The 27,196-nt window shown below is 37.9% G+C and overlaps 2 protein-coding genes across 3 annotated transcripts in view; both read left to right on the top strand.

The window, feature by feature from the left end:
* TBCA (tubulin folding cofactor A) overlaps nucleotides 1-27,196 on the top strand; it is a 102,044-nt gene that overhangs the window by 36,070 nt on the left and 38,778 nt on the right. The window lies entirely within an intron of this gene.
* LOC136120949 (large ribosomal subunit protein uL11-like) lies at nucleotides 21,873-22,283 on the top strand. Its single transcript, XM_065874686.1, has one exon. The coding sequence runs from the start codon at nucleotides 21,873-21,875 to the stop codon at nucleotides 22,281-22,283; it is 411 nt and encodes a 136-aa protein (XP_065730758.1).

The following is a 27,196-nucleotide window of genomic DNA, read 5'->3' as shown; positions in this document are numbered from 1 at the left end:
TGTCACTCAGTATCTGCAGGGGATTGGTTCTAGGACTTATTGCAGATGCCAAAATCCTTGAATGTTCGTCTCAGTCGGCCCTCCATATCTGCAGATTTCTCATCTGTGGATTCTGCCAACTGAGAATCATAAACATAGTACATGATCCAAAGTTGTTTGAATCTGTGGGTATGGAACTGGCAGGTACAGGTATATTTATTGAAGAAAATCCATGTATAGGTGACTCGTGGTTCAAACCCAGGTTGCTCAAGGGTCAACTGTACATATGCTATCCTGAGCTAAGGAGGAGTGGAAAAGGGTCTGTGGCATCAAAGAGGGGAAGGACATTTCACAGGATAATAAGAAGAACAGATGTTTGGTAATTAGATGTTTGCCCTGCCATACAGATATGGTCACTCAGATAAAATTTATTTCTGCTAATAATTCTGATTCTGGGAAAGACCCCCAATTTAAATTCTTCTTGGTAGTTAAGTGAGGGGCAAAAGTTTCTCTTGAGTCCACAGGGTCTCTATTACCTTGTAGCTCAAAATAATCCATATGCCAAGGTGACACATTTTGGGGAGACTTGCTCTGAACCGCTTCAACAGGATAAGTGAAAATGTCCAAGTATGTTTAGTTTTAATAGGAGAGTACATTCCACATTGTTGAAAATAACAAGAACAGATGAGGCATACAGGTATGCTAAACAATTTACATTAATTTCACTTCTGACTATAGTCCTAAAAGGAGAAAATCTTTTTCTTTTGAAACACTAAATTGTAGAGCTGATGAAATACCCCTTAGAGATTCTCTATCTCCCAGTTTCCCAACACTACCCCCCAACAAAAACAGTCAAGAGAGGAGATAATTTGCTCCAGATTATCCAGCTGATTACTGGTAGAGCTAGAACTAGGAAGCTTTCTAAAATTACTACACTACACTTGGTCATTGCACAAATGTGAATTCCTCAAAATGACTTTTCTGTTCTAAACTATTACAAAAAAAAATTTGTTAGATTTTATTCAAAGTTTGATCCTTGAAACTAGGTTTAGTAAACTTTGACAATAAGTTGTTTTTCAGTTCTTTATTTGAATTTTAGTTTTTAAACAATACATTTATGATACCCAAAGAATAACTATTGGTTATGCTAGAACTAAGTTAGTTTAATAAACAGTCCAGTTTTACTTTCTGAACATTGCTTTCTTACTCAGTTCTGCATTAGTGTACTTACTTAGGAGAGCACATGAATTGCTTTGGTTTCTGAGAAGATTCATCTTGATATCTACCCTTAAGAGAAATTTTGGAGAGTACTTTAATACTGTTGAAAATTATAAGATAATAACAGATCAGGTGTACAGATGTGCTGAACAATTTAAATTACTTTTGAACAGAGTCCTAAAAGGAGAAAACATTTTTCAAATACAAATCTTAAATTCAAAAAGCTAAAGGAAAATACATATCTAAACTTTATGTTTCAAATACTATTGCCAAAGAATCTATCTGGGCAAAGAGACTAAGAATAAGCAGAATAGACTTTAAAAGACCAATAGCACCTTGCTAGCACATTGCTAATAAGGACTAATAGGTACTTAAACTGATGAAAGTGATTCAGACAACAACATATTAACCCCCTACTGTGCCCTGTTTTTAGCTGTTAATAGACATTAGCCTTTTAAAGAAAGACTAACACTATTATATTCATTTTCTAAGCTTTTGATACATCAGTGAACTGTAATAGCCACTTGCTATATTTGATCTTATAGCTCAGTGCATTTTCCAGAATACTTTTGAGAGTGCTAACTGCTCTGAAAGTTTAGAGTCTATGTACCCTTTAAGAATTCTTGATTGGGATTGACATATATACACTAATATGTGTACAATGGATAACTAATAAGAATCTGCTGTATAAAAAGTGAATAAAATTCAAAATAAATTCTTAATGTAATAAGAAATTATTTTACATTACATTTTGATTATTGTAACCAAAATTTTTTATAGAAGTCATATGGGAGTAATAAATGCTGATATATTTTTTGCTGACAAAGAGAACATTATATATAGTAAAAGTGATCATTTTAAGATAGTTTTTAACATAATAAAGCCAGATTTTTTTCAGAAAATTTCCAGTAGTATTATATCTGTGAAATTATAAGTATTATAAATAGTTGGTTATTTTCCAGAAATAAATCTTATTCTTAAAGATTTGGCCTATATGTATATATATTTATATATAAGGAAGGATTTTAAAAATATAATTTCCTTTAAAATATAAGTAAACTTTAACGCTGACTTCCTATGAATTAGAATAATAAAGTTTTGTTTAGGTGCATTGCTTTTAATAGTACTTCTTTAGAGAAGAGATTAGAAAATAGTTCTTGGATGTTTTATGTTTCATGCTTCATAGTAATTCCAAATACAAAGCTAATAGAGATTTGAGTTGGTTTCAAAACAGTTTTATCTTGAAGAAGCTGATTGCATGATATAAGTAAATGTTGAAGAATGTATTGACTGGGTTAAATAATGTTGTGATGTATGTAATCTGGATAAATTAAGACTTCACCAAAAATTGGGGCCTTTCATAATTCTTTAAAGTGAAAACAAAAGCATAGTACCTAATTTGTGGTCTGGATGGTACATTTTTGTTTTGTTTTGTTTTGTTTTGTTTTGTTTTGTTTTTTTGCGGTACGCAGGCCTCTCACTGTTGTGGCCTCTCCCGTTGTGGAGCACAGGCTCCGGACGCGCAGGCTCAGTGGCCATGGCTCACGGGCCCAGCCGCTCCGCAGCATGTGGGATCCTCCTGGACTGGGACATGAACCCGTGTTCCCTGCATCATCAGACGGACTCTCAACCACTGCGACACCAGGGAAGCCCCTGGATGGTACATTTTTTTGTGACCATAGGAATGAATGATATATATGCAAAGTGAATTTCTATTATTTCTCATGCCAGTTCAAAACCAAGAAAAAAAAAGAAACATATTTATGAGAGTTTGCTTTTTACAGTTTGTGGATTTATTATTATGACTACCAAGTTAATATCTGAAAGTAGGTTTAGGCATAGGAGTTAAGTTTATTACTGAAGATTGTATTGGGGCATAGTTTTTTTGCTAGGAATAGTTTTTTTGGTAAAGGTCAAGTGCATATTATTATACCAATCAATCCTCTCTTCTGGAATAGATGTTTTCTGTAAAAGTAAAATAAGGTAAATCCTTTTTTTCCATCTTATTTTTGAAATGTATTCTCCAGTTTAATGTCCCACTTGGCTGAAATTTTGGTTTCATAAATTAGAAATACTGAAATAGGTCTTGAGTGGCAAGTTTGAGATGCTTCTAAAGGCTGAAATTCTCTGTTGGGAACCAAGTGGACAAAAACCATTCACTCTTCGGGACTTCCCTGGTGGCACAATGGTTAAGAATCCACCTGCCAGTGCAGAGGGCACAGGTTCGGTTCCTGATCGGGGAAGATCCCATATGCCACAGAGCAACCAAGCCCATGCGCCAGAACTACTGAGCCTGCGCTCTAGAGCCTGCTGGCCAGAACTACTAAGTGCGCATGCTGCAACTGCTGAGGCCAGCATGCCTAGAGCCCATGCTCAGCAACAAGAGAAGCCTGCACACCACAACGAAGAGTAACCCCCACTCGCCGCAACTAGAGAAAGCCCTCACGCAGCAGCAAAGACCCAATGCAGCCAAAAAAAAAAAAACCCATTCACTCTTCATATGCAGGTTTTACTACTATTGGAACAAGAGGTGGCCAGTAAATTTGAAGACATCAACAACCAGTTCTTTCCCTAGCAGCAGGCATATAGAAGCTTACCTTTCTTGCAGTTTTAACTGGCTGCTACAGCCTTTGAAAGTCCCTTTCTTCTCATGAGAAAAATATTTTCCCATAAACAGATTTCAGCAGTTTTGGTGAGAGAAGATGTGAGAATTGATAACTGGAACCACTCTGTCAGGTACTAATACTATTGCCAATCTGGACTGTCGTAAATTTTCCCAGTTCTGAGGATTCCTTCATTGGATTTATTTCAGTAGCTATTTATTGAACATGTACTATGTGCACGGCTCTATGCTAAACATTAACCACTGTTCACCAGAACTTTGTTATTCAATTTTTGCCAAAATCAGCCTCTCACACCATCACCAGTTTTTACTTGAATGAACATTCATAAGTGCTGTTTAACACATAACGCATGATATATCGTAGCTTAACATCCCATAATATCAGATGTTCAGGTTTATACTCATTGTGAAAATTCAGACCAGTGTCTTCCTTATTTGATGTATAAAATTGTGAAATTAGTGATACTTCACTTAGAATACAGTGCTACTGCCCTTAGATAAACTAAGTTTGTGACCTAAATTAAATTCATTTTAGTAGCAAGGACAGTATTTTGAATTAAAATAAGTATTATAGCATTGCTCTGAATTACAAATAAATATTAAACAAAGTACTACCTTAAACCCAATGAGTGATGAGAAAAATGCTGAAAAGGGAAAGGCAGACATATATCACTTTTAAAATTGACTTGCTGAATACTAATGTTTTTTGCTTCTAAAATTTCTTCTCACTACCTCCTGCTCCCACCTTTAGCTTCCCTTTGCTTCTTTTGACAACCTAAAAGGTCATGGGAACAGCAATGTTGATATCTTTTGAGCTTTCATTATGTGTCATACATAGCTAGGCATTTCATATATGTGTCACTTCACCCTCATAACCTGTACATGAAGTAATTGCAGTGAGCCCCATTTTACAGATGAAGAAATTGAGTTTAAATAGTTTTCCCAAAGATAAACAGCTAGGAAGTGGTAGAGCCAGGATGAGATCACCTGTTGAGTACCACCAGTGCACTGACTTATACCTTTATTTTACTTTGACAAATTTGTAAAAGTGACGAGACCATGTGAGGTCATTGGATATGAAAGATGAATATCACCTTCTGTTTTATAGGAGCTTATGGTTTCAGAGAAAGACAAAGGCCTTGTGAGTAAGGTCAGAATGCTTCATGAACCCAGACGAGGTTATGACAAACTGCCTCTAGGACAGAGTTTTTCAACCTTTACACTTTTGACATTTTGCCCTGGGTAATTCTTTGTTGGGGACTGGGCGAAGGCTGTCCTTTATATTGTAGGGTGTTTAGCAGTAAGCCTGGCCTCTACCCACTAGATGTCAGTAGCTCACCTTCCCTCTCCACCCCTCCCCCCAACACACACATGCACACACACTTGTGGCAACCAAAATGGTCTCCAGACATTGTCAAATGCTCCACTGGTAGGTAGGGAATAAAATTGTCCTTGTTGAGAACCAGTGCTCTAGGGTTAGAGGAGGCTTATGACAACTGACGTTTGAGTGGGATCTTGCAGAAGTCACATTCTAGATAGAACTATATGTGTAAAAGCATGGAGGTGTGAATCAGTATATTCAGGGGTGAGTAAAAACGTTTGTGATGGCTGGAGCATCTACGGTATGTGGGTACTGAGGAGATAGTAAGAGAATGGTTGATAAAATAATTTAGGATACTGTTGTGTATGTCATACTAAGAAGTCTAGATTTGTAGGTGAGTGACAGTCTGATTAATCCACACAGTATTTAATTGCCTCTTTGCTTCTCTGGATCTTTCCATTAGAGTGTATGTTCTCTGAGGGCAGAGACCGTGTTGCTCTTTTTTCACCATTATATCCCTAGTGCCTATCATGATATTTGGGACAACTTGTAAAGTAGGAAGGACAAAAATAGAGAATTTATAGATGTGAAAATCAGAAGAGGTTGTGGTGGCCGTGAGAATGGAACTTGAAGACTTCCAAATGCAGGGAGTATAATTAACCAAGGGCCCCTGCTACTGGACTGTGAAATCTGTTACTACATTTTTCCCAAAGCCTTGCTTCCCATGAGCTGCTGACAGCTAGTGGCAGACAGACCTTTTCCTGAGGGACATGGGATTCCCGTAATAGCCACCTTTGGCCTGAGGACTCCCCAGTGGCCTTGCCAAACCTTCCTAAAACTGTCTAGGATGCTTCCTCCTAACCTTTCCTCACTCTTTCTTTCATTCAGGCTCAGACTTGCATCATGGTCTGATGACCCTCCCAACCTTCTCCAGCTCCCTTCCCATTTTCTGTCTCATGGGTATTTGCACTGACAGAATCCTCGCAAGTTTTATCCCATCTTAGTGTCTGCTTCTCCAAGGACCTGGCTAACAGAAATTAAGTGACTTTCAAAAGGGTACACAGATATTAAGAGGCAAAATAGAGGCTCTCCAATCTAGGGTTTAGGTTTCTTAGTCCATGCCTCTAACCGTTAACATGCTATCCTTTAGTAAGGCAATAACTTTTGACTCTGGCATTTCTTTTTCCTAGCTAGTCTTTTGAGTCTAATGGTGTGATTAAATACCTTAATTCTGTAGTTGATTATCAAATCTTTAAGAACTCTGATAGTTATTCCAGGTCTCAGACCAGTTAATTTTCCGGCTATTATTTGTCATGTTGCTAGAAAATGGCATGGACGTGGAGGAAAATACAATAGACAGTTTATGTTTTGTTAAGGAATGTGTTCCAAGATCTTTTCAAATCCCCCACATTTGCAAACGCAGTAATTTTCTTAGATTCCTTTACTTACTATTATCACTGCCAGTAGCAATTGACTTTCTTTTCTGGCTCTTTTTCCTCAAAGAAACAAAATGGGTTTTTGTTGGTTTGTGGTTAGTTCATTTACTAGAGTTATGTCACACACACAGACAAAAGAAAGAACAGAACAGCTACGCTGAGATTGGATTCTGGACAGTTGTCAGACTCATTCACCATATTGGTGACTTGTTCCTGAATACCACAGCTCATAACCATAACTGTATTTCAGCAAAATTAAAATTATATTACATGAACATTTTGGGGTATTTACTGAGAGTTAAGTCCTCAAATGTTAAGTCCCCAAATGTCTTCTGTATTTTCTTGGAGACCAATGACATATAGGGAAAAAAATCATTGAGGACCTTTTACAGAAATAACTTAGTTTATTTTCTTTTCTTTAGAATATAAAATGTTGACATTACCTGATTTTTGTTTAAAGGTCTTAGAAATATGAAACGGAGTTTACTAAATAGAATAAATATTAAAATTTTTCTATACTTTAATTTTATGACCAGCAAGGTTGGGAGAAGAAGGGGAGGGATCAGTGAGAGATATGTAGATGGAAGAGACATAAGACAACAGAAAGATGGGGAATAAGGGGTAGAAAGAAGGAGTAAATATTTGCTTTGGGCTCTGGGCCTCAGGTAACATTTCACTTATTCTACCCCTGAAGGGACTTAAGCTCCTTGAGAGTGACACAACATGCTTTATTCTCTTTGCAGTCTTCAGAATGCAGGATGGTGCCTTGAACTTAGTAGTTATTCAAAAAGTGTTTGATTCATAGCTGAATGACAGGCTGATGAATCAGTGCTCAGTTTTTCAAATATTTCTAATCCATAATTGTTAGAGAAAGTCCTGATTGGGGTAACTAGAGTGGCCTCTTAGGGTAGAAAGTATTCCCTGAACTTTATCAGCAGCAGCTTGAGGAGTAAAGGAAGTTTAGCCAAGGGTTAAATCCAGGCTCAAGCTAATTTCCCTAGTCTATGTTTTCAGGATTGGTAAATATATCAATTATTTAATACAAAATCTCCCTTCAGCCCTTTTCTAAATATGCAGTTTCCTCTGACTAGAACATTCCCCAGCATACTGCTTTGAATAATACTTAGTCCTCAATTTTTAGGTCTCTTCTTAATCATTACTTCTTTCCTGAAGTCTTCCCTGGCTAATGACAGAATCACATGCTCTTTGTGTCCCAAGCGCCATCAAACCTAGAGAGTCACATGCATCTTTATTCTTACTGTACTCATTACTTCCTCTTAGAATCAAAGATCTTAACCTTTTATTAAAAGGCATCATTCTATCTGTGTACCGAATCCCATCCCTTTGGTAAGTGTTTGTCTTTTCTCTTTAATCTCTTTTCAAGTTTATTCCCAAAAGTATTCAAACATGCTGAAGTCACTAATATCTTAAAGAATCAACAGCAAAAAAACCTTTATCTCATTTCCCTCCCTAGGAGCCAGACTTGTCGAAAGAGTTCATCAGCAGTGAAACAAAGCTCACTCATAATATCTAACAGTCTTTATCTTGACTTACTAGCAGCCGTTGACAGAATTACTTTCCCCTCCTTGAAAAGCTTTCTATCCTACTTTCTTTCCTTGGCTACAGTGATACTGCAGTACTCTGGTTTCCCTTCTTTATTTCCCTTCAGAAGACAAGTACTCTGGTCTTCCCCTCTTTACTCCTTCTCAGTCTTATTTTTGTTTTTTTCTTCCTTTGTTATTTGTGTAACAGAAATTGATTGAGCCACTGATATATGACAGATACTGTCTGCATGACAGGGATATAGTGGTAAATAAGACAGAAAATTTCTCATCACAATAAAAAAATTTTTGTAACTCTGTATGGTGATGGGCATTGTGGGCATCATTTTGCAATACTTATAAATGTCGAATCGTTATGTTGTACACCCGAACTAATATAATGATGTTATATGTCAATTATACACCAATTTTAACAAAAGACAGTTGTGTCAATACTTCTTGCCTTAGTGTAGCTTACCCTCTCTCAAATGTTCTCTGGGGCTCTACCTGGGGCTTTTTTCCCTTTTCACTTTGTAAACACTCCAATGAGCAGCCTCCTTCACTCCTATGACCCCAGTTACATCAGTATGTTCCTGATTCCCTCATATATATCTTCCTTTTGAACTCTAGGTCTGGGTACTTCTGGACATTTCCACTTTAATGTCACATAGGTACCTCCAGTATAACAAGGTCCTAATTTTATATTTTCTCTTTCCCACTCTCTTCCTGGTCTCCTTATCTCAGGCACTGGCACTACCACACCACTATCTGCACAGTTACCTTTGGATTCTCCTGCTCCCTTATCTTCCCACATCCATTATTCACCCTGGCTAAAATAATCAATTTTATCTATATCTCTTCATTCCCACAGCTACTACTCTTGAGTAGACCACAACCATTTTTCTCCTGTATTACAATCACACTCCCCTTATCTGCGTGGCCCTAGCCCTGCCCCTCTCTATTACATTGTCCATGTTGCAGTCACAGTGATTTTTTTTTATAATCTTTTTAAAAGGTAAATATGATTGAGTAGGTCACTCACCTGATAAGTCTGTTAAATACACTTAGGAAAAATCCAAATTCTTTAGTATGACCTTATAAGGTTATGTTCTGGGCCCTTACTCTCTTGTTTATCTTTTGCTGCTTTTCTCCACACCGAATGAATCAGCCTTACTTAATTTTCAAACCAACTTCCCATATTCTCTCTCACTTTAGAATCTTTTGTGCTCTTCTTGGTACCTAAATTGCTGCCACCCTGCTTGCTACTCCTGTCATATACCCTTTCTCTCTTCTTTGCTCTGCTAATTCTTACTCATTCATCAAATCCTAACTTTGACATTATTTTCTTGAAAAAGCCTTCCCTAACAGCCCTCCCCCAACTTCCATTTAACTTAGATCTGCTTTAACTATACTACAAAGCTTCAGTATTCAAAACAGTATGGTACTGGCACAAAAACAGAAATATAAATCAATGGAACAGGATAGAAAGCCCAGAGATAAACTCACACACCTGTGGCCACCTAATCTATGACAAAGGAGGCAAGAATATACAATGGAGAAAAGACAGTCTCTTCAGTAAGTAGTGCTGGGAAAACTGGACAGCTACATGTAAAAGAATGAAATTAGAATACTCCCTAACACCATACACAAGAATAAACTCAAAATGGATTAAAGACCTAAAATGTAAGGTCAGACCCTATAAAGCTCTCAGAGGAAAACATAAGCAGAACACTCTTTGACATAAATCACAGCAAGATTTTTTTAAAAAATTTTTATTTAAGACCCATTTATTCTCTAGTTCTGCCCACATGGAGATACACTCCTTGAAAAGGCGTTAAATTCTTCCATTCACCTTAACACCTTGTGCTGAAAACATGTGTTCCAAGATCTCAACTACGAGATCCACATTCTTAAAGCACTAATTCTTAAACCTCATCTAGATTTCTCCCCTTGGATGGGGGGAGATGACCAAACACAGAAAAGAACAGCTCAGGACTGTGGGGTCTCCTCACCCAGAAGACCTTGCAGCTCCACTGACCACCCGGCTGGAGCCAGGATTAGGTCCCTGCGACAAGGGGCACCTGCTGGGCTGCCGCCACCACAGGTGGGACGCTGCTGCCTTCAGGCGCCTTCCTGCCCCACCGCCACCGGCCCCCAACTCCTGTCCTCTTCACTAGGCTGGCTGTCACCTTTAGTTTCCCTGGAGTTTGGGAATTCCAGACCATCTCTGCTCACACTTCTGTGTCACGCCTGCTGCCTCAGCACTGCTGATCCACACCAAGGGGAAAAGCACACAGAACTGCTTTTCAACACACCAACGTTTCACACAAAAGTTATTTTATAAGCCTGCAGGTTCTTTTTCATCAGAGGACACTCCCAAGGCCATGACTTCCCCCGGTTCTCCACTGCCCTTGCAAGCAGACTGGACGCGCGTGGCCGCTGTGCTGTGAGTTGGGCACATCCCCCTGGCTCCACTCCGGTGCACTCTCCTGGAGAACTGAGGGCGGTGCCCTGGGCTCATCAGCAGGATCTGTCCTGAAGCCAGTCTTAGAGTGAAAAGAGCCACACCTGCAGGTCTATTCCACTGACCAGCCACACAGGACTGAGCTGGGCCCACGGATCTTGGTCTGGATTGTGTTGGCTGGTCATTCTTGCCTAGGTTCACAGGCCAACAGCTATTGTCCTTCCTTTCCTGCTAATCACTGCACCAGCAGCTCACTCCTACCTGCTGCCGTCACATGCCTGGCAACCTCATGTTCCGGGGCCAGTCAAGAACTGAGACCCCAGCAGGCCTCTAGTTCCCAGCAGGCAAACTCTGCATTAAACTACTGATGCCTAGCTGTGTTCTCGAGGCTTCAGAGCCAGGAAAGTGCAGAGAGAATAGCAAACTGTGGTGCCCCCAGGCCCAGACCTGCAATGCTCTGCGGAGATGCCGGAACCTCGCCGTACCCCCCACCCCAACACAAGCAACCTCTGTGCCCGCCTGTCCTGCGGACCCGGGCGCACCTCCGGCCACTGTGACCCAGGACGGAGGCTCAGGGCTTGGCTGGAGGCCGGCGCTGGGGCAGGCGGGGACCTGGGCTCTGGCCCCAAGGCCGTGTGGAGCCAGGCCCACCTCCTTCCCACCGTTGGAAAAAAGCAGCAAGATCTTTTTGACCCACCTCCCAGAGTAATGAAAATAATAACAAAAATAAGCATGGGATCTAATTAAACTTAAAGGCTTTTGCACAGCAAAGGAAACCATAAAACAAAAAGACAACCCTTAGAATGGGAGAAAATATTTGCAAATGAAGCAACCAACAAGGGATTAATCTCCAAAATATACAAACAGCTCATGACCTCAATATCAAAAAAACAGATAACCCAATCAAAAAATGGGCAGAAGATCTATATAGACATTTCTCTTATCTAATAGACATGTCTATTATCTAAATAGACATAGAGAAGACACACAGATGACCAAAAAGCATGTGAAAAGATGCTCAACATCACTAATTATTTGAGAAATGCAGATCAAAACTACAATGAGGTATCACCTCACACCAGTCAGAATGGCCATCATCAAAAAATCTACAAACAATAAATGCTGGAGAGGGTGTGGAGGAAAGGGAACCCTCCTACACTGTTGGTAAGAATGTAAATTGTACTGCCAGTATGGAGAACAGTATGGAAGTTCCTTAAAAAACTGAAAATAGAGCTACCATATGACCCAGCAATCCCACTCCTGGTCATATATCTAGAGAGAAAAACATAATTCAAAAAGATACATGCACCCAAATGTTCATTGTAGCACTATTTACAATAGCCAGGACATGGAAGCAACCTAAATGTCCATCACCAGAGGAATGGATAAAGAAGATGTGGTACATATATATAATGGAATATTACTCGGCCATAAAAAAGAACAAAATAATGCCACTTGCAGCAACATGGATGGACCTAGAGATTATCATACTGAGTGAAGTAAGTCAGAGAAAGACAAATATCATATGATATCACTTATATGTGGAATCTTTAAAAAAATGGATACAAATGAACTTATTTACAAAGCAGAAGTAGAGTCACAGATGTAGAAAACAAACTTATGGTTACCAGGGGATAAGGGAAAGGAGGGACAAATTGGGAGATTGGGATTGACATATACACATGACTATATATAAAATCGATAACTAGGAAGAACGTGCCGTATAGCACAGGGAACTCTACTCACTACTCTGTAATGGCCTATATGGGAAAAGAATCTTAGAAAAAAAAAGTGGATATATGTATAACAGATTCACTTTGCTGTACACCTGAAACTAACACAACATTGTAAATCAACTACAATAAGTGTTTTTAAAAAATTAACAATGAAAGAAAAAAATTGGATCTGCTTTAAAAGATAAAATATTCTCCCCAAAAGATTAATGTATTTTACTGAAGGGGTTGTGGTTATGGAATACATTTTAGATTTTAATGTTGAATTCTTATTTGAATAACTGGGTTTCTGGTTGTAACTTTCTTTAGTATCTGTTTTTATTTTTATTTTTTTAAGGCCCCCAAGGAGCCTTTTACTTGCTACTGTGTTTCAAAAGAAGCAAAATATGAAAGGAGGATTTGATAAGTAGTTAAGAAAAGTATTTCTAAGGGTATCACTTCTGCCTCTTGGTCTTATTAACAATGTAGGTAACCTCAGGAATATATATATAACTGTTTTCTGTAGGGGAGTAGTGCTGGTGGGCTTCTTGACTTTGAGATACTGAAATGCTGGTCTTAGTAGGACATTCCCTGGAAAAGATGGGCAAGGAAGGGAAGTGATCCAACTAAAGATAACTAACCTTCTCTATAGAGCAGTGTACTTCAAACTTTTTTGATCCAACCCAGGGTAAGAAATAGACTTTTTTTTTCATCATGGCACAGTACACACACACATTTATAAAACTGGAACAAAAGTTTAATGAAGTATTCCTATTTTTAGCACTTATAATGTACTCTGATATTTCCAGTTCCATTCTGTTCTTTTCCATTAAAACAGTGCTGACCAAAACCCACTGAATTGATTTCAGGAGTCATGGATTAGAACCCTGACTAATGGGTTACAACCAGCCGTTTGGAAACACTCCTATAGAAGCAGCTAGTGACTAAAATCTATTTTCAAACTGGCCAGCTCAACAAACAGAATCACAGCCAAGTGGGAGCACTTGGTATGGGAAGCACATGAGTAACAGTTACTGAATACTTGTTACGTGTGCAGCATCAGACCAGGAACTGTACTTACTTTATATTCACTACAGTATTGTAGAGTAGTTAGTCTTCCTATTTTACTTGGGGAAACAGCCTCAAAGAGGCAAGTAACTTGCTTAAGGTCATATAAATAGCAAAGGTCAGAACTAAGATTTGGAGTTAGTCTGCTTAACTCCATAGCATTCATTTGTACCATGTTACTGTGTCTCCCAGGTAAGTAACATTGCAATAGACATGCTAAACTTAGAAGGGAATTAGTGACATTTAGGTGTCTTCAAAATTTTATAGTGGAAAATAACAATAAAAAGCCCCATTAAATGTGAGTTGAGACAGGCATAAACATTGACAAACAGTTAAATAGTGATAGATTATATTGGCTTTCCAGAGAGCTTAAGTTCTTCATGCCTCTGCTCATCCAAGAGGTAGAGGTAATATCCTTAAGGCTGAGATATATGGGATTTCTTGTTGGTAAGGTAAATGAAATGTTCAGAGGCTTTACTACTGCACCAGAGCAGATAATAAGGCAATTAGAACCGTTAAATTGTTGAAACACCAGAGTGGGATGAATTATATCATGAATTGCATAGAAACAAGAAATTTTATGGCAACTTTTGAGACCTAAGGATGAAAGATATATCAGTAAAGAGACGAGAAATTGATAGTTAAACTTTAAGTGCTAGATTTATTGACTGAAAACCCAACTAAGCATTTTAGGGTCAGTTTAAGAATATTATTTATCAGCTTTGTAAATAAATAGAAAAAATTATCAGTCTCTGCTGATGGTTTGATTTCCACTATTAATAAAATGAATTTAAGATGCGTTTCTTCCTTTCCATTTTTGAGCTGCAACATACCCTAGGGATCATCTAGTCCAGCCCCCTCATTTTACAGATGTTGAACCTGAGACCCAGAGAAATTAAGCAGCTTACCCAAGATCACATTACAAGGTAGTCAAGAATTAGAACTAAAACCCAGATCTTCTGACATTCCATTGGCTTAAATTTTATTTGACCTGAGTAGGAGAATTGGTAAATTACTTCTTATATAGGCTGAGTTATGGAATACTCTACTTTCTTTAAAATTCCCATCATATAAATAATCCCACTGCTAACACTTGCACTATTTGCCAAAGAAAGCTGGAAAACAGTCACTGGAGATGGCTAGCCTTTCATGTTTTAATAAGGAAAGGACTGCCTGCTTTTTGTTTTTATTGTCGTTGTTAACAAAGGCTTTTGGTCACACTTTCAGTCTAAGAATCAGATCTGCAGATGTGAGTGTTCACACCTAGCAGATAGACTTCTGATAGTTTCCTTAGCGACATGAGCTTTTTCATATTTATGTCAAAAACTTCAGGAGTGGCTGTAGCTATTGGTTTAAAGAAACAGGAAAACGGTTCAATTATAAGCTCTTTAGAAAACTTTTGGGGATGTTATTCTCATATATTTCCAAAAGAGATCCTGTTGTGCAAGCAGCTCAACTGTAAAGCATTATGTAGATGTATATTGTCATCAAGATACAACTATTTCGGTTATAGTTATTTGGATAAGAAATCAGTTTAAAATTTTGCTGGGTGAGTTGAGGAAGGCTTCCTGGAAGAAATGACATTTGAAGTAGATCTTGAGTGAGTGGTCAAGATGAGGCGTTGAGGATTGGGAAGGGGAATCATGTTCTCTTAGCAAAAGAAATAAGATAAAAATCTCCATTTAGGAAATGAGTTGGATATACTTGGGACATTTTATGGACATTATGATAGCTGTGTAAAAAGCATGGAGTGTTGGGGCTTCCCTGGTGGCACAGTGGTTAAGAATCCACCTGCCAATGCAAGGCACACGGGTTCCAGCCCTGGTCCAGGAAGATCCCACATGTCGGGGAGCAACTAAGCCCATGTGCCACAACTACTGAGCCTGCACTCTAGAGCCTGGGAGCCACAACTACTGAGCCCACGTGCCACAACTACTGAAGCCCACGCACCTAGAGCCTGTGCTCCACAGAAAAGCCACCACAATAAGAAGCCTGCGCACCACAATGAAGAGTAGCTCCTGTTTGCCCTAACTAGAGAAAGCCTGCGAGCAGCAACGAAGACCCAATGCAGCCAAAACAAAAACAAAAACAAACAAACAAAAAAGCATGGAGTGTATAATGAGAAATACAGCCAGGGGGTCTTTAATGTCCTTTTGAGAAATTTGGAATTCTATAGACATTGTGTCTGTTTATTGAATTATCTAAGTAAAGCAAAGGAATTCTAGTGACAGTTTGAAGCCTGCATTGTCGAGCTAAAGAAAACAGTTGTTTCCTTTTGTTTAAAGTTTTTCTTTTCCAGCTAGATTTTTTAACTTAGAACCAACTTGTCCTCTGTTGGACTATGTCTAGTTATGTGCTACATAGTAGTGGTTGCACAATCAGAGTTTATTTTAAATGGATGAATTTCTGCTTTGGGGATTTCGTTTAAGTGGAGATAATCCTGTTTTATGTTGTTTTTTTAGCTTTTTTTCTTTTTTTTAACATCTTTTTCTTTTTTGAATTTTATTTTTTTTATACAGCAGGTTCTTATTAGTCATCCATTTTATACATTTCAGTGTATACATGTCAATCCCAATCTCCCAATTCATCACACCACCACCACCTGCTGCTGCTTTCCGCCCTTGGTGTCCATACGTTTGTTCTCTACATCTGTGTCTCAATTTCTGCCTGCAAACCGGTTCATCTGTGCCATTTTTCTAGGTTCCACATATATGCATTAATATGCAATATTTGTTTTTCTCCTTCTGACTTACTTCACTCTGTATGACACTCCCTAGATTCATCCACGTCTCTACAAATGACCAGTTTCATTCCTTTTATGGCTGAGTAATATTCCATTGTATATATGTACCACATCTTCTTTATCCAGTTGTCTGTCGATGGGCATTTAGGTTGCTTCCATGACCTGGCTATTGTAAATAATGCTGCAATGAACATTGGGGTGCATGTGTCTTTTTGAATTATGGTTTTCTCTGGGTATATGGCCAGTAGTGGGATTGCTGGGTCATATGGTAATTCTATTTTTAACTTTGTAATGAACCTCCATACTGTTCTCCATACTGGTTGTATCAACTTACATTCCCACCAACAGTGCAAGAGGGTTCCCTTTTCTCCACACCATCTCCAGCATTTGTTGTTAGTAGATTTTCTGATGATGCCCATTCTAACTGGTGTGAGGTGATAACGTCGTTGTAGTTTTGATTTGCATTTCTCTAATAATTAGTGATGTTGAGCAGCTTTTCATATGCTTCTTGGCCATCTGTGTGTCCTCTTTGCAGAAATGTCTATTTAGGTGTTCTGCCCATTTTTGGATTGGGTTGTTTGTTTTTTTAATATTGAGCTGCATGAGATGTTTATATATTTTGGAGATTAATCCTTTGTCCGTTGATTCATTTGCAAACATTTTTTCCCATTCATTAGGTCCCATTTGTTTTTTTTTTTTGTTTTTATTTCCATTACTGTAGGAGGTGGGTCAAAAAAGATCTTGCTGTGATTTATGTCAGAGTGTTCTTCCTGTGTTTTCCTCTAAGGGATTTATGGTGTCCCATCTTACATTTAGGTCTCTAATCCATTTTGAGTTTATTTTTGTGTTTAGTGTTAGGGAGTGTTCTACTTTCATTCTTTTACACGTAGCTGTCCAGTTTTCCCAGCACCATTTATTGAAGAGACTGTCTTTTCTCCATTGTATATCCTTGCCTCCTTTGCAATAGATTAGTTGACCATAGGTACATGGGTTTATCTCTGGGCTTTGTGTCCTGTTCTGTTGATCTATATTTCTGTTTTTGTGTGCCAGTACCATATTGTCTTGATTACTGTAGCTTTGTAGTATAGTCTGAAGTCAGGGAGTCTGATTCCTCCAGCTCGGTTTTTTTCCCTCAAGACTGCTTTGGCTATTTGGGGTCTTTTGTGTCTCCATACAGATTTTAAGGTTTTTTGTTCTAGTTCTGTAAAAAATGCCACTGGTAATTTGATAGGGATTGCATTGAATCTGTAGATTGCTTTGGGTAGTATAGTCATTTTCACAATATTGATTCTTCTAATCCAAGAACATGGTATATCTCTCCATCTGTTGGTATCATCTTTAATTTCTTTCAACAGTGTCTTATAGTTTTCCGCATACAGGTCTCTTGTCTCCCTAGGTAGGTTTATTCCTAGGTATTTTATTCTTTTTGTTGCAGTGGTAAATGGGAGTGTTTCCATAATTTCTCTTTCAGATTTTTCGTTAGTGTATAGGAATGCAAGAGATTTCTGTGCGTTAATTTTGTATCCTGCAACTTTACCAAATTCATTGATTAGTTCTAGTAGTTTTCTGGTGGCATCTTTAGGATTCTCTATGTATAGTATCATGTCATCTGCAAACGGTGACAGTTTTACTTCTTCTTTACCAATTTGTATTCCTTTTATTTCTTTTTCTTCTCTGATTGCCATGGCTAGGACTTCCAAAATTATGTTGAATAATAGTGGTGAAAGCGGACATCCTTGTCTTGTTCCTGATCTTAGAGGAAATGCTTTCAGTTTTTCACCATTGAGAATGATGGTTGCTGTGGGTTTGTTTTTTATGGCCTTTATTATGTTGAGGTAGGTTCCCTCTATGCCCAGTTTCTGGAAAGTTTTTATCATAAGTGAGTGTTGAATTTTGTCAAAAGCTTTTTCTGCATCTATTGAGATGATCATATGATTTTTATCCTTCAATTTGTTAATATGGTGTATCACATTGATTGATTTGTGTATACTGAAGAATTCTTGCATCCCTGGGATAAATCCCACTTGATCATGGTGTATGATCCTTTTAATGTGTTGTTGGATTCTGTTTGCTAGTATTTTGTTGAGGATTTTTGCGTCTATATTCATCAGTGATATTGGTCTGTAATTTTCTTTTTTTGTCGTATCTTTGTCTGGTTTTGGGATCAAGGTAATGGCGGCCTCATAGAATGAGTTTGGGAGTGTCTCTTCCTCTGCAGTTTTTTGGAAGAGTTTGAGAAGGATGGATGTTAGCTCTTCTCTAAATGTTTGATAGAATTCACCTGTGAAGTCATCTGGTCCTGGGCTTTTGTTTGTTGGAAGATTTTTTTTTTTTTTTTTGCAGTACGCGGGCCTCTCACTGCTGTGGCCCGTCCCATTGTGGAGCAGCAGGCTCCGGACGCGCAGGCCCAGCGGCCATGGCTCACGGGCGCAGCTGCTCCATGGCATGCGGGATCTTCCCGGACCGGGGCACGAACCTGTGTCCCCTGCATCGGCAGGCGGAGTCTCAACCACTGCGCCACCAGGGAAGCCCTGTTGGAAGATTTTAAATCACAGTTTCAATTTCATTTCTTGCGATTGGTCTGTTCATATTTTCTGTTTCTTCCTGGTTCACTCTTGGAAGGTTATACCTCTCTAGGAGTTTGTCCCATTTCTTCCAGGTTGTCCATTTTATTGGCATAGAGTTGCCTGTAGTAGTCTCTTAGGATGCTTTGTATTTCTGCGGTTTATGTTGTAACTTCTTTTACATTTCTAATTTTATTATTTGAGTCCTCTCCCTCTTTTTCTTGATGAGTCTGGCTAATGGTTTATCAATTTTGTTTATCTTTTCAAAGATCCAGTTTTTAGTTTTATTGATCTTTGCAATTGTTTTCTTTGTTTCTATTTCATTTATTTCTGCTCTGATCTTTATGATTTCTTTCCTTCTGCTAACTTTGGGTTTTGTTTGTTCTTCTTTCTCTAGTTCCTTTGGGTGTAAGTTTCAATTGTTTATTTGAGATTTTTCTTGTTTGTTGAGGTAGGCTTGTATTGCTATAATCTTCCCTCTTAGAACTGCTTTTGCTGCCACCCATAGGTTTTGGATCATCGTGTTTTCATTGTCATTTGTCTCTAAGTATTTTTTGATTTCCTCTTTGATTTCTTCAGTGATCTCCTAGTTATTTAGTAATGTACTGTTTAGCCTCCATGTGTTTATGTTTTTACTTTTTTTTTTACCCTCTAATTGATTTCTAATCTCATAGCATTGTTGTCAGAAAAGATGCTTGATATGATTTCAATTTTCTTAAATTTACTGAGGCTTAATTTGTGACCCAAGATGTGATCTCTTCTGGAGAATGTTCCGTGTGCACTTGAGAAGAAAGTGTAATCTGATGTTTTTGGACGGAATGTCCTATAAATATCAGTTAAATCTGTCTGGTCTATTATGTCATTTAAAGCTTGTATTTCCTTATTAATTTTATGTTTGGATGATCTGTCCATTGGTGTAAGTGAGGTGTTAAAGTCCCCCACTATTATTGTGTTACTGTCAATTTCCTCTTTTATAGCTGTTAGCAGTTGCCTTATGTGTTGAGGTGCTCCCATGTTGGGTGCATATATATTTATAATTGTTATATCTTCTTCTTGGATTGATCCCTTGATCATTATGTAGTGTCCTTTCTTGTCTCTTGTAACATTATTTTAAAGTCTATTTTATCTGATATGAGTATTGCTACCCCAGCTTTGTTTTGATTTCCATTTGCATGGAATATCTTTTTCCATCCCCTCACTTTCAGTCTGAATGTGTCCCTAGGTCTGAAGTGGGTCTCTTGTAGACAGCATATATATGGGGCTTGTTTTTGTATCCATTCAGCGAGCTTGTGTCTTTTGGTTGGAGGATTTAATCCATTCACGTTTAAGGTAATTATCGATATGTATGTTCTTGTTACCATTTTCTTAATTGTTTTGGGTTTGTTTTGTAGGTCCTTTTCTTCTCTAGTGTTTCCCATTTAGAGAAGTTCCTTTAGCATTTGTTGTAGAGCTGGTTTGGTGGTGCTGAATTCCCTTAGCTTTTGCTTGTCTGTAAAGCTTTTGATTTCTCCATCGAATCTGAATGAGATCCTTGCCATATAGAGTAATCTTGGTTGTAGGTTCTTCCCTTTCATCAGTTTAAGTATATCATGCCACTCCCGTCTGACTTGTAGAGTTTCTGCTGAGAAATCAGCTGTTAACCTTATGGGAGTTCCCTTGTATGTTATTTGTCGTTTTTCCCTTGCTGCTTTCAATAATTTTTCTTTGTCTTTAATTTTTGCCAATTTGATTACTATGTGTCTTGGCGTGTTTCTCCTTGGGTTTATCCTGTATGGGACTCTCTGCGCTTCGTGGACTTGGGTGGCTATTTCCTTTCCCATGTTAGGGAAGTTTTTGCCTATAATCTCTTCACGTATTTTCTCTGGTTCTTTGTCTCTCTCTTCTCCTTCTGGGACCCCTGTAATACGAATATTGTTGCATTTAATGTTGTCTCAGAGGTCCCTTAGGCTGTCTTCATTTCTTTTCATTCTTTTTTCTTTAATCTGTTCTGCAGCAGTGAATTCCACCATTCCGTCTTACAGGTCACTTATGCGTTCTTTTACCTCAGTTATTCTGCTACTGATTCCTTCTAGTGTATTTTTCATTTCAGTTATTGTGTTGTTCACCTCTGTTTGTTTGTTCTTTAATTCTTCTAGGTCTTTGTTAAACATTTCTTGCATCTTCTTGATCTTTGCCTCCATTCTTTTTCCGAGATCCTGGATCATCTTCACTATGATTATTCTGAATTCTTTTTCTGGAAGGTTTCCTATCTCCACTTCATTTAGTTGTTTTTCTGGGGTTTTATGTTGTTCCATGATTTGGTACATAGCCCTCTGCCTTTTCATCTTGTCTCTCTTCCTGTGAATGTGGCGTTTGTTCCACAGGCTGCAGGATTGTAGTTCTTCTTGCTTCTCCTGTCTGTCCTCTTGCCCGTGGTCCCCAGGACTGTCACAGCTTTGGCTGGTGGGGCCCCTCCTGAGCCAGCAGCCTCAGTTAGGCCACCCTCCCCTCAGGCTCCAGGGCAGTTCAGTCTGTTGTTTTGTTTTTAATGCAAACCTGTGAGTAGGATGTATAAAACTGTGCTTCTCATGTTTGCCCTTAAGAATGTATGTAAAGGGTGTACAGAATAATGAAGAATGAAAAACATGCATATGGGTATGTGAAGGACAAATTAAGCCAAATAAACTTGAATGCTCTTATTGTGTTAGCTTTAACAGAGTAGAATTACAAAATTCATATTCAGTAGGCAGGAAGCTAATATCTAATTTTCACTAGAATAGTTAATACTATTTTAGGGAAATTAAAATAAGTTCTTGTTAGTTGTCAACATGGGCTAAAAACTAGCAGTTGGATCATACCAAAGGTAATGATGGCATCATATTGAATTGGAGGTGGTGTTCTGCATGGTGCCATAGGCGCTATGTTAAATACAATTTTATTTAAATCATATTAATTACCTGGGAGAAAGCATGCAAGAAAATCCACAAAGGATGCAAACTTTGGATTGTAATTAGAACAGAGCTGAAAGGAACTAGAGTGATGAGGCATGCCTAGGTAAACATAATGAAATTTCCTTTGAAAAATTAATTCCCTTGAGAGGAAAATTGAGCAAATTATATGCATTAAAAATGTTTTGCTTTCGGCTTTCGGCTCGGAGGAGGCCAAGGTGCAACTTTCTTTGGTTGTCCTGAATCCAGGTTCATCCGACACCAGCCGCCTCCACCATGCCACCTAAGTTCGACCCCAATGAGATCAAAGTTGTGTACCTGAGGTGCACCGGTGGGGAAGTTGGTGCCACATTTGCCCTTTCCCCCATGATCAGTCCCCTGGGTCTGTCTCCAAAGAAAGCTGGTGATGACATTGCCAAAGCAACTGGTGATTGGAAGGGTCTGAGGATTACAGTGAAACTGACCATTCAGAACCAACAGGCCCAGATTGAGGTGGTACCTTCTGCCTCTGCCCTGATCATCAGAGCCCTCAAGGAACTGCCAAGAGACAGAAAGAAGCAGAAAAACATTAAGCACAGTGGAAACATCACTTTTGTTGAGATTGTCAACATTGCCCGACAGATGTGGCATCGATCTTTAGCTAGAGAACTCTCTGGAACCATTAAAGAGATCCTGGGGACCGTCTAGTCTGTGGGCTGCAATGTTGATGGCTGCCACCCTCACGACATCTTAGATGACATCAACAGTGGTGTGATGGATTGCCCAGCTAGTTAACAACTGCAAAGGAAAACAATAAAGTGTTATTTGACAACCAGTGGGGAAAAAAAAAGTTTCGTTTCTAATTTGGCATTTGCCAATGAATGAAAGTTGAGTACCTCAGTTAATAGCCTGTCTTTCCATGTTGTGATCCTTTCTATCTAGGATATCAGTAACCAAAATCTCTTCATAATATGTAAAATCTATATATATGATTTCATAGGATCTAGACACCCATTTGCTTATAGGAACATGTTTAAGATTGAGAGAAATTCTGAAACAGGAGACTTGTAGCCACTCTTTGTGGAGAGCTATAACTCTAGAAAATCTTTTTAGTAATGTCCCAAATCACTAATTGTTTTCATTTTTTCTTTAAAGAGGAAAGATTGTAATAAGTTTCCACATCTATCAGTAATGCCCACCCTGAATATTAAATTAATGAGACTCTACCAAGAAATTACTTCTCAAGTCTTCTAGAAATTTCTCCTCCTAAACAAGAAAAACAAAAATGTTAGCTGTCTTTCACTTTACCATTAAATTAAAATACTATATTTTGTGAAAAGTGCTTTCTTATCCACATAAATCGTGAAGCCATAGAGATAAGATTGATAGACCTGAGTATATAAACATTATACAATAAAATTTCTCTAGGAGAACAGAACAGAAAATGAGGTAAAAGGAAGAAAAATCAAATAAGATGGAAAAACAAGCGACATATTGGGCAAAGTATTTACCAACTACATGCCAGATAAAGGATAAGATCTAGAATATAAAAAGAGTTCTTACAAATTAATAAGAGAGATGAACACTTCACCATAAAGATAGATAAAAATATAAACAGAAAATTTACATACAAAGAAAGGAGAATTGGATGACATATGAAATAATAACACTATGAACTACATATGGTTGTAAGTACTTCATAGATATTATTAACCCATTTAATTCTCCCAGCTATTGGCAGATACTGTTGTTATCCTTGCTTTACCATTGAGGAACTGAGGCACCAAGAATTTAAGGAACCTGAACCAGTGGAACCTGCATTCAAATTCAGAAAGTCAGACTGTACCCTTAATGACTATAACTCACTAATAATCACAAAAATACAAGCACAGCTATGATATTATTGGTCACCTATAACATTGGCATAAATGAAAACACCAGTACCAAGTGTTGGTGAGAGAAATGGGCTCTCTTCTCACTGTTGATGCAAATGTCAGTTGGTACAGTCTTTATGGAGGGCAATTTGGCAATACATATCACTAAGTAAAATGTACATACCCTTAGACCTAGAAGCCATGCTACGATTTTCATTTAAATAAGATATGCAGACAAGGGTATAGATGTATGTACAATTATGTTCATCTCGGTGTTTACAATAATACTTTAAAATTGGAAATAATTTAAGTTTTCATCGATAAGATATTGCTTAAAATCTGCTGCATGCGATCAGTGAAACACCATACATATAGTTATTTAAAAATACCTGATATAGGGCTGTATGCATTAACATGGAAGGATTTCCACAACCTACTGAGTGAGACTAGACAAGTTCACTGTGAAGGAAGGGATAGTATTTGTCTTGTTCATTGCCCACTGCTTGGCACAGTGTAAGCATATGGTAACTATTGGATGGATGGATGGATGGATGGATGGATGGACAGATGGATAGGAGAATATGGTATAGTGAAAAGATTCTAAGACTTTAAACTGGAAGGTTTCTGTTTTGTTCCCTCCTAGTAACAGCAGATCACTGGAATTCAAGCTCTTTAAAGCATTGGTGTTCCACAAATATTTCTCTAAAAAGAAGCAATTCAGCTTGTGTTAACATCTGTATTAATTTCTTAGGGCTGCCAATATAAAATTACTGTGAACTGGGTGGCTTAACACAACTAAAATTTATTCTCTCACGTTTCTGGAGGCTAGAAGTCTGGAATCAAGGTGTCAGCAAATCATGCTCTTCCCTCCATCCTTCCTTGCCTCTTCTAGCTTCTTAATGGTTGCCAGCAATCCTCCGTTTTCTTTGGCTTTTGGCAATATAACTCCGGTCTCTGCTTCTGTCTTTACATGGCCTTCTTCCTGGTGTGTCTCTTATAAGGACACCAGTCATTGGACTTAGGCCCCATGCCAATCCTGTATGACCTCATCTTAATGAATTATGTCTATAGAAAACCTATTTCCAGGCTTTCCTGTTGGCACAGTGGTTAAGAATCTGCCTTCCGATGCAGGGGACACAGGTTTGAACCCTGGTCCAGGAAGATCCCACATGCTGCAGAGCAACTAAGCCCATACGCCACAACTACTGAGCCCGCGTGCCGCAACTACTGAAGCCCGTGCTCAATAGTTGCACAGCCTAGAGAAGCCTTCTCTGCAACAAGAGAAGCCACCGCAATGAGAAGCCCATGCGCCACAACGAAGAGTAGCCCCCGCTCGCCACTACTAGAGAAAAGCCCACGCACAGCAACAAAGACCGAACACAGCCAAAAATAAAATAAATAAAATAAAAAAAAAAAAAGAACCTATTTCCAAATAAGATCACATTCTGAGGTTCTGGGTAGACAAGAATTTTGGGCAACACTATTCAACTCCTTACAACATCTCAGCTGAATACAGCCTTAAGGATGGAGTCTTACTAAATAGTCAAACTTTCAAGTTTTACTTTTTTAAAAACACCAAAAAACGATTTCAGTTTAACCATTCTGACTGGAAACATTTATAAAATAGTTTATATGCCACTATTAATACTTAGGATTATATTAAAATATTACCTAAGAAACTGGAAATAAGATTTAATCTCAGAGGATAAAATGAAAGCAATATTTAATAGGTCATAATAAAGATACACAAAGATGTCTGAAAGAGAGAATGGGTTCTAGTCTTATAAGACTAGACTGTTAACAGATTGACTGGATTATCTTTTCTACAAAGAGTGTGTTAAGTGTATTAATAGGAAGGAAGCTTGGTCAACAGTGAAAGCACAAAATAAAGAAAATCACAGGGTAAATATTGGTTTTGTCCACCTAAAGCCTTGTCCAGGAGATGGGGGTGTTCTGAGTATAGTTTTAATGTTTGTAAGACCACCCTGTTTCCTTTAAGTAAAACAGTAGTTTTACTTTACTTTTTAGCAATGGAACTTTTTTCTCCTCCAAAAGAAATCTTAAAAAGATTTCAAGCACATAAAACAACAGAAAACAAAGAGAGCTTCTGAGACACCTCCTTAGAATGTTAATGCTCCAAGAAAAGACTGAAAACTGCTTAAGCTATGAAATAATTCTCTTTATCTAATTTTCCTTTTTTTTGGTACCATACTCACCAATATATTTTCTGGTAAGGCTATGGTTTTTTGCATAGGTCTGCCTATCATAAGAGAGTGGGCTTGCGTTTTGAAAAAGACTTTTCTAGTGCCAGAAACAATTGTGCTTCTCATTGTATGTCAATAAATTGGCATTCTAGCATTATACATCAGCCTCATTAATCAACGTTGTTCTGCCCTTAAGACATGATTCTACTCTTGGTGGGCTTACAAAATAAATTTTGAGCCTAAGAACCAGAAATTTGGCTGTGATTAATGGGCCAAGGAGGGGAAGGCTTTTTTTAGTAAGGCCCTTCAAGAAGACTACCTCCTGACCTTTCCAGTGGAACACAACCAGACATAGCTCCATGAGTATTAGTTTTTTCTCATTTAAATTTCTATTAAAAGTTTCTTTTTTTTTCTGCTTTAGAGAGTGTTTTGGTTTTATTTATTTATTTATTTTAACATCTTTAGTGGGGTATAATTGCTTTACAATGGTGTGTTAGTTTCTGCTTTATAACAAAGTGAATCAGTTATACATATACATATGTTCCCATATCTCTTCCCTCTTGCGTCTCCCAGTTTCTTTGTTTTTAAACAGCATATCATTTAGCCTTTTTTTTTTTTTATTTTTCCTTTTTACCCTTCCTGGTCCTTCTGCTCCTCATTTAATCTTCTTTAATACTTAAATTTATCGCTGTCCTTTATTATAAGTAAAGGTAAGACCACTTTGGGGGATTATCAGGTTGCTGAGGCCTTTATATTCTCCTTGAAGTGCTCCTAACTGCCTTGCTTTATATGGGTCTTCTTTCTCATCCCTAGTGAGATTTCTATCATTACTTCTTCTATCAGCATGCCTGTCTATGGCACTAGTTTTCCTCTTTCTCATCTATTACTTTAAAATACAAGAAACCAAATTTTTGTGTAAATTTATAAGAAACCAAATTTGTAGAAATAGACTTAAAGAGTAACTGCTCTGAATGAGGACATGAAGATCTCTCCTATAAATCATATATATAAACTTTAGTGTAAATTTTGACCTTAATTTTGGCTCTTCTGAGGCCCTTTTCTTGCTTTTTTTCTTAATAAGAAAGAAATTGAAATCTCTTTAAATTAGGTAAAGGTGCACACTATCTACATTTCAGAGGGTAGATGTGCTTGCAGTTTCAAAATACATTATTCTAATAAAAAATATACATAATCTCTTGCTTTGTCCATGTTTTCTTCAGTATTTGTACTAGAAGCATGGTTTTGGTAGAAAAGTAACCTTTACTAAACATTTGTCTCTTTTACTGAGGAGGACTGTTAGGGTATGAACTCTTGAAAGTAGATTGTTAGCCTTAAAGTTCTTGGCTCAGTAATTTTTCAAAATCCACATTTTTCTCTAGAATCTTAAAACTTGAAGCTTTACCTGATTAACTACACTTTACTTTAGCTTTACTCATGTTATTAGCATGAATATAGTATATTATCTTTTCTACTTATGTTTTTAAAAATTGTCTTCATTTTTGTGTATTTTGTACTTACAAGTTTCACACGGTCAAGTATCTTA

This window comes from Phocoena phocoena, chromosome 3 (genome assembly GCF_963924675.1).
Source record: "Phocoena phocoena chromosome 3, mPhoPho1.1, whole genome shotgun sequence".
NCBI classification, from domain to species: domain Eukaryota; kingdom Metazoa; phylum Chordata; class Mammalia; order Artiodactyla; family Phocoenidae; genus Phocoena; species Phocoena phocoena.
Note: the sequence above shows the minus strand (reverse complement) of the source record. Positions and strands in the feature narration are given on the sequence as shown.